The sequence below is a fragment of the Limulus polyphemus genome, unplaced genomic scaffold (assembly GCF_000517525.1).
Source record: "Limulus polyphemus unplaced genomic scaffold, Limulus_polyphemus-2.1.2 Scaffold10524, whole genome shotgun sequence".
Classification (NCBI taxonomy): domain Eukaryota; kingdom Metazoa; phylum Arthropoda; class Merostomata; order Xiphosura; family Limulidae; genus Limulus; species Limulus polyphemus.
The window spans coordinates 1-8,884 of NW_013676134.1; the positions used below are offsets into that span (position 1 = coordinate 1).

Sequence of the window (8,884 nt, forward strand, 5' to 3'; positions counted from 1 at the left end):
ACTAGAACAAACAAACACAAAAGATGTAATGAAGAAGTGACTAGAACAAACAAACACAAAAGATGTAATAAAGAAGTGACTAGAACAAACAAACAAAAGATGTAATGAAGAAGTGACTAGAACAAACAAACACAAAATATCTAATGAAGAAGTGACTGGAACAAACAAACACAAAAGATGTAATGAAGAAGTGACTAGAACAAACAAACACAAAAGATTTAATGAAGAAGTGACTAGAACAAACAAACACAAAAGATGTAATGAAGAAGTGACTGGAACAAACAAACAAAAAATATTTAATGAAGAAGTGACTGGAACAAACAAACACAAAATATTTAATGAAGAAGTGACTAGAACAAACAAACACAAACGATGTAATAAAGAAGTGACTGGAACAAACAAACACAAAAGATGTAATGAAGAAGTGACTAGAACAAACAAACAAAAGACGTAATAAAGAAGTGACTAGAACAAACAAACACAAAAGACGTAATGAAGAAGTGACTAGAACAAACAAACACAAAAGATTTAATAAAGAAGTGACTAGAACAAACAAACACAAAAGACGTAATGAAGAAGTGACTAGAACAAACAAACACAAAAGATGTAAAAAAGAAGTGACTGGAACAAACAAACACAAAAGACGTATTGAAGAAGTGACTGAAACACATAAACATAATATCTCACCAGTGTGTAAAATTCTCGACAACTTGTTTGATTATATTCTAAACTTTAAATAATTTCTTATTTAATGACTTCGAATTTCAATTTAACGTCTCTAGAAGTAGATGTGGGTTACTTTTATATTCACATCAAAACACACGGTTGTAGTTCGTGCGGCCAAAACAACCTACAGGGTGCGCTGTGTGTTATAAACAGGAGTGATAGGTTAGCGATTTTCAACGTTCTGTAGCTCGGACTGTGGTTATCCAAACTAACACATATTTTTAGTATATGTGCTCTACAGGACTCTTATTTCAAATACCTAATTTCAAGACAATCCATTAAGAAATACACGAGATATAACATCTCCAATTTTGATTGAGTTCCTTTTTTCTTTTCTTTTTTTCCCACCAAAAGTACAGAAATTTTATTTAATAGAAAAAACGTATTTAACTTTCATGAATTTTTTTCAACTTTGGTACACTGATAGATCTTTACAATCTACAATTAGGAGTCTCATTTGGTGTAAACATAAGCCACATGTGTGTAAAGTTATTTAACAAAAACCGCTCAAATTTGACGAAAATGTTTGCGCACGTCTACACAAAAAGTCACATGAGTTATCGGTCTAACATTTTTACTACAGCTTCACCTAAGAGTAAAAGTGGACCGTTTTTAGTTGTTGTTGTTTTTTTTTTTGTCATTTGGATTAAAGACGGCTGATTTTAAGCAGCAGAACTATAAGGTGAAAGCACGTGCAACCACATAAGTATTGGTTAGGCCAAGCAAACTAGATTAGTAGTTTGTAACTCAAGTTTTCAAAAGAATTATACGGGTTAACGGTTATTATTCATTCTTCATTGCCAACTTTTAAGCACAAATTTTCTAAATTTTATGAAATTATCCTAATTAAAGAGTGTTTACCAATTAGCGTAAATAATGATACTTGATACGACTGTGCCGATTGCATGCAGATAATGACAAGAAACTGTTAATCTAGATTCCACGGCGTTACTATAAAGGAAGGTATTAACAATGTTTTAGAGAGAAAAATCTACCACCATATATTTTAAAGAATCTGGTTGGTTCTGTAAAGTATAAATCTGTTCCGAACAATAGGGTTGCGATCTTAAAGCTAATGTTGGTTACTATCAAATGTCACTTTCTTACTTGCTGTGGTTTGTTGGTGTGTATTGACAAAATGTCATGAAAAAAAGGTGCGGCCAAAAAGGATTGAGTGTGCGACTTAAAGGAATGAAATCAAAATTGGCGGCCAAACTGGTAGCTAAAATTATATCATTGATAAGAATTTTACAGCAAATGTTTATTCAATAGTTAGCTAGGCTACGTATTTTGTTTTACTCACCATCATACCTAACTTGACCATTCCTTTAAGCCGCACCTTTTTTTCACACCTAATGTGTTTTTTAATTAGTTCGTAGTATAAACTGTACATTAAAAATATATTTTTCCCATTATAATGTATATTTCTAGCAGTCTCAGCTCACCAGAAATATATTGTTGGCTACTATAGATGTAATTTATTGTTTACGTCGTTGCTTAGTTACTAGACTTTAGAGTTTAGACCATGGAAGAACAAACTAAACAATGGTTTATTGAAGGCTGTGGTTAGTGGGTAACAATAAGAACAGGTATTTTAACGTAGTAAGTAGTACTAACTAACCCTATCTATAGACGAACAGTATTAAAATACGATAAAGGAGAAACAAGAAGACTTTAATATCACAAACAGAAAAACCGGAAAAAGTGTTTGTCACTCTTCACACTTATTTTAAACTTTACATATTTAAAAAAAACCGACAGATGGCGAGGCTACCTTCTGAGCTTCTGGTGTCCCCGTGTGACTCAGGAATGTCAGAATGTCACGGCAGTGGCTAGAATCAGTCTTGCTGCATGTAGTTAAAACTTTCTATTAAAAAAAGTTAAAACAATATAGAAATAAAAAAACAATATTCCTAGTATTCCTGATAACAATATACCAGTGAAAAATTGTTCCCTTATGTCCTTAATAATAATACACAAATTAGAAAAGTGGTTTCGTTATTGTATTATTAATATAGCGATAAAAAAACGAAAGCCTAACGTGACCTGAGAATCTGTATCAAACAGTAGATGGATTCCAGATGAACGATGAAAAAGGCCTAAGTTTATCCAGAATTTATGTCGAATATGGAGTTAATTTCAGTGGTGAGTAAAATATTAGATGAACTTTATTTATCATCAGAAGCACATCAATCAAGATATGAGATTAATCAGATGATGAAATTAATGGACTAAAAGACTTGTACCTGATGATGACAAAACCTTGTCGAAACGTTGTACATTTGCTGTCATGTTAAACTTATATTAAAGTTTTTCTTCATTACCCATTTAAGCCGTCTCCAGCTATTAAAAGACGGTTCCATCATATGCTGCAATTAATATTTCAGTTTCATACTCCTATGCAGCTTATTTTGTACTGAAACCCAAATCAGATGTAAATTATTAGCTAGGTAAAATACGCAGTAATTTCAAATATTGTTTAAAGTTAAAAGAATAATACAAGTGAATGATAAAAACGTTCTTTGTTGATTTTCGCAGCACGCATAGCGCACCTTTGACGTCAACGCAGTATTTAGGAGCGATGTGAAAGAACCGCTTGAGTCTCGTAGTTTGAGTTCCTTCTCCAAGTCAAGTATCTCCAGAACCCCAAACACTGAAAAGAAAAAAAGTTTTGATATTACGATATGTAGAGGGCGTTGGTTACGTTATATTAAAACGATTTTTTAATATGCAAAAATCAGTAAGTCACGTGATAACCACAGCTAATATGAAATCACGGTGGAACGGAGTGTATCAGAACTACATTGTTTATCGTTTAGCTGATAGTGATATCACCGAAAACTCATCGTTTTTTTTTGAGAAAGGTATGCAGTTCTTTCCATCTCAAAATATTCACACACTCGGCTCGGGGATTTAGATTTCCTATACTGGCATATCCTTTGTAATTAATAGCATTGGAAAACAAAAGAATATGGATCAACTTGGGAAACCGGGACCATCCATAAAGAGCCCTGCAACGAGTTGTATCCTAGATATGGTAGGTAAAATACGGCGTTTTGTAAAAAAGATTATAATACACAAACACAAAGGTCAGTGGTTAAAGTCCATATGCTCCAGGCAATAGTGCACGGCATAATAAAGAAGTCCACAAAAGGATTTCTGTCTGGAAAAGAGACACAAATTACATTTATAAAAAGTTGTTTCCATGATATATCTGTTAAATCATCTCATACCTCAAACAGCTGGAGAATAAAACTGGTATTCATGCTATTCGATAAGAAAACATTCCAGTCAAGTCGCACTGTATGTTGAATTTCATGTGATCAGACTGTCGAAATGGATGCTGGGAAATCATCGCTCTTGTACAATAGATGACTTATGGAAAGCAAGCACAAAGTAGTGGTGTGCTATTGACATGACAACCTTATGACGGAGTTTTTTGCAATGGAAACTACAACTTTGCAAAATTATTGTCAAAATAAATGGCTGTCAGATATAACACGACTGGACGTGGCGACCTGGGCTGTAACGACGTGGTGAGGCTCCAATATCGTTTTAATATTACTCACTCAACTTCTGTATTTACAGGAATGGTGAAAACAAAATCTCTGCATTGCATCTTTTTAAGGTTAAGGTTAAGGTGGTTAAATGTCTGTTTAATGTGGCCATAATTATAATGCTTTAACTAGAGATGTAAGTTAAAATTTGAAAGGTTAATATACTTTAAAAAAAAAACGTTATTTCGTTTAGTACTTACTTGTCTCTGGATCATTTTTCTTGGTATTCTCTAGAAGTTTGGATACTACTGCTTTTGGATTGCCATACTGGGATCTCAACATATTCAGTCTTTCTTTCAAACCAGAAACTGTTAAAACAGGTGTTAAGGTTTTTATTATTTTTAGAAGATAAACTGGTGTTAATGTGCTGTTAATTTTAGAGAGAGAGAAAACACTAGTGTTAACGTTTTATTAGTGCTAGATCAAATATAACAATTCCATGAAAAAAAGTTATTTAATCAACTGTTAAGTAAACATTTACAAAACAATTATATATATATATATATATACGGTGGCTATTTTTAATCACCATAGTTACACTCACATAGTTAGTACAAAAAAGTAATTGAAAATTTTATACCCGATTAATCACTATGATTCTGTGAATGACTACCAAATACTTCAAAGATACACATAGATACCGTGTAACTGTTAACTGTGAGGTTGGATACCGTGTAACTGTTGACTGTAGGGTTAGATACCGTGTAACTGTTGACTGTGAGGTTGGACACCGTGTAACTGTTGACTGTGAGGTTAGATACCGTGTAATTGTTGACTGTAGGGTTAGATACCGTGTAATTGTTGACTGTAGGGTTGGATACCGTGTAACTGTTGACTGTAGGGTTGGATACCGTGTAACTGTTGACTGTGAGGTTAGATACCGTGTAACTGTTGACTGTAGGGTTAGATACCGTGTAACTGTTGACTGTGAGGTTAGATACCATGTAACTGTTGACTGTAGGGTTGGATACCGTGTAACTGTTGACTGTAGGGTTAGATACCGTATAACTGTTGACTGTGAGGTTGGATACCGTGTAACTGTTGACTGTGAAGTTGGATACTGTGTAACTGTTGACTGTAGGGTTGGATACCGTGTAACTGTTGACTGTGATGTTGGATACTGTGTAACTGTTGACTGAAGGGTTGATGAATGTACAACTCGATGACAAATACAAAAGCTGAAACTTAAATTCTTAAGTTAGGGCAACTTGTTGTGAGGAGAGGAAGTCCATTATACAAGTTTTGAAACAATTGTCATCACACAATCTGTTGATGGCTACATGAGTGGTTGAAACGTTGTAATAAAATTAAACAAAAAATAACAATCCACTCAAAAGCTGTATCTCTGGACTTTTATTTAAGCTAAAGTGAGTTGTCACATATTATAACGTAATAAGAAAGTGTAAATAAAAACATTGGTAAAAGATTACTGCTTATATTCTAATTAGTAACTTCAATGATGATTCGTGCATATTAATGACTGGTCATTATAATTCTGTTGTACAAGACAGAAGATATATATTTCATAATTCTATGTTGTAACACTGAAATCAACTTAAAGCACCGACAACATCGGTCTTTTGTTTCTCCCTAAAGGACTTCTGAAGACAATACGTGGGTATGAGTGTCCAACTATCGTGCACGAGTCAGTGTCCAAATAACTTTTTATAAGATAAAAAATACACGAGAGTTCAAAGTTAACCTGAAGACGACTTCTGTGTAACATTAGTAATGATTCTCGATGAAAGACTGAGAAAACCTTTGTCAGGAAACTGTCTATGTCAAACTCACAACAATATGTTAAGAGGGTGGTAACAATATATCATATAATGAAGACTGTCTACTCACCGTGACTCTGTGAAGCTATTACTGAAGACGGGATGACTTTTAACTTATCTTCAAGTTCATCCAAATCGTCATAAACCTCACGCTTTCTTCTTTGTTGTACCATCTGGAAACAGAACCCAAAAGATAAAAACATCTCCTGCATACTATCAAATCAGTAGACTGTTATATATATATATATAAAGTCTCTTCCTCTGAAAGTTCTGTTTCTAGGAGTCAACTGTAAGTAGTTGGCTCCTGGTGAAAAGGTGAATGACGAGAGAACAATCAGAAACTGTAATGAATGTAAATCATGTTTAGGAATTAAAAAAACATGTTAATATTTGTTCCAATAATTATCTGGAGAACTTACGTTCAGAGAAAAAGTACTTTTCACTTGAAAGAATGAAGTAATGTCTACGTCTTCATCACTGCGACGACGTCGTCTTTTTCCTTTTTGGTTAAGAAGAGCAACAGATATGTCTCCCTCTAGTGGTAAAAAAATATATGTTTATTTGTATCGTTATATGTTGAAAATATTATGACATCAATACACACAATTTGTTTCTTTGATTCATTCAAAGTTACACGATGGTCCCTCGGTGGGTAGCGCTAAAATCGGAGATCCAATGCCCCTCGGTAGAATAGCTTTTCACTAAGACAACAACAACAACTGCTACACGAGGGCTATCTGTGTTAGACTTCCCAAATATAGTATAGTGATTATCAACTCTTCGGCCACTCTTATCAGATTGAATAATGAGATTTGACCGTCATTTTTATAACGCACGCAGTAACAGGACGTGAGCCGCGGACTCCAAACTCCACAGCACGTCACGCTAACCAACTGGGCCGCGTCGTTAGATCTATATAAATAAGTGCAAATCTCTCTCTCTCTCTGTGGGTCTGTTCCCTTATGCACCGCCACATCTTTAAAGCTACAAACTCGGGGTGGAGATAAAACTTTCTGCGGGAAGTGACATGGGCTATGTGGCCGCGGCCTTAGAAAACGTATTGAGGCCAAGTGACCAATAAAGCAAGTTTTGGCAAGTAGGACGACCAATTGGCCTCAACTTGAAAAGGCCAGATTTTTATTGGTAATGTGTGATCAAGGGGGTTATTATTTACGTTTCTTATCTTTGTGAGGACTTCTCCTAATCATTCTATCCAGGATCAATTATATGTTTAAACGATTAAAAAACTTCGTGGAACCTTCATTTGCTTCTCTTTGCTTTCTCTGTCTCTTTTTCTTCTACACAAACATGCCTACTCTCCTTAACTGAAAAAAGCTGGTGCTTTCTCTCACACTCCCTCAACTAAATAGGTTTACTTCAGCCATATTGTTTGCTTTACTTTCGTGTACTCGCATAAATCAGCTATGCGATGACTTTACAAAAACGTTTGGTATCGGCAAACTTTCATTTACGTTGTGTTGCAATGAGAAAAGAATAAATCAATTCTTCATTAAATACAATGATAATAAAGTCAGGATATACTACAAACGACACAGAAGAAATCAGGACACCAAAATGTAGGGAATTTTGTTTTGGAAACTTGAAATGTCACACAAAGCACATACAAGAAGCAGGAGTAATGTATCCGGTTTTGATTAAAATAGTTTTCACCAATTTTTATTTTTTCACACATTGTTATTTTTATTGATTTTAATCAAAATATTTAGTAAGGTAAAGAAATTATTTTGATTTTTTCCCAAAGAAAATCCCGATCAATATGGTTGATTTAACCAAAACAACTCAGGATATTTAAAACCATTTTCATCCGGGTACTCTGCTAGTGTAATCTTACCAATATAAAAGCCGGCGTGTGTCACGTCACGCTTGATTTCTCGAAATAGGAATTATAAAAGCCAAAATGCATTTATCCAGATAGAATAGTTCGATTACTGTCTGCCCATTACGATTTTAGTGATGGGAGTGTGAGGGGTGCTGTGAAACCTTATAAGTGTAGTGAGTGTTTGGATTCCTAGCCTAGAAAGTGAAAATATCGATTCAATTTTAAACTTAAATCGTTTCTGAATTAAGCAATTTTTTGTTATATCACTAACATTTTTAATAAAAAAAACAAACCTCTTTAATCAACGGAGACTCTAAATTAAGAAATCAACAAATATTTTTCCAGTTTTTTTGTCTATACATTTCATACTTTCAGTACATAGACTAACAACAACATTAGGTTATACTCTTGTTGCTAAGCAACATGACATAAAAGCCATTGTTGGAACGTAGTGTTACCAAAACGCACTGGCTTTTCTATATATTAGGAGTTGTTAATCTAACTGATTTTTACCGATAATTATTCTATGAATACGTCACGAATTCATTTCATGAATGGTCTTAATGTTGATTGGCTCACAAAGGAATTTACTGACGTTTGACTGTCTCGACTGCACTTTTCTGCCTCTTTGTTGGTCAAGCTTGATTTCGTAAAATTTATTTATTTCAGTTTTTGTTTATTTGAAGTTAAGCACAAAGCAACACAATGGGCTATCTGTGCTCTGCCCACCACGGGTATCGAAACCCGGTTTGTAGCGTTATAAGTCCGCAGACATACCGCTGTGCCACGTGGGGGGGGGGGGTATTTCAGTTAACTGTGAAATGTGAGGTTAGGGCATACCAGTGGGGTGGGGGGTAGTAGTTCTTGTCCCGTCATTTTTGACAGGCTACAATCTAATATAGAATATAATTAAATACTGAGTGATCAGAGAAATACGTGTACACGTTTCATTTTCTCTAGTTATAAGAATAGAACTGGATTCC

At 34.4% G+C, this 8,884-nt stretch overlaps 1 protein-coding gene across 1 annotated transcript in view; it reads right to left on the minus strand.

Annotated features, from left to right (window-relative positions):
* Window positions 1-558: 558 nt before the first annotated feature.
* The window catches only part of LOC106476420, a gene marked incomplete at both ends in the record, with an annotated part of 17,657 nt that continues 9,331 nt past the window's right edge, over window positions 559-8,884 (minus strand). Inside the window, 6 exons of the mRNA XM_013937082.1 lie at window positions 559-582; window positions 2,501-2,593; window positions 3,279-3,379; window positions 4,484-4,591; window positions 6,132-6,234; window positions 6,481-6,596. Of these exons, the coding sequence (XP_013792536.1) occupies window positions 559-582; window positions 2,501-2,593; window positions 3,279-3,379; window positions 4,484-4,591; window positions 6,132-6,234; window positions 6,481-6,596 (545 nt within the window). The remainder of the gene's footprint in view (window positions 583-2,500; window positions 2,594-3,278; window positions 3,380-4,483; window positions 4,592-6,131; window positions 6,235-6,480; window positions 6,597-8,884) is intronic.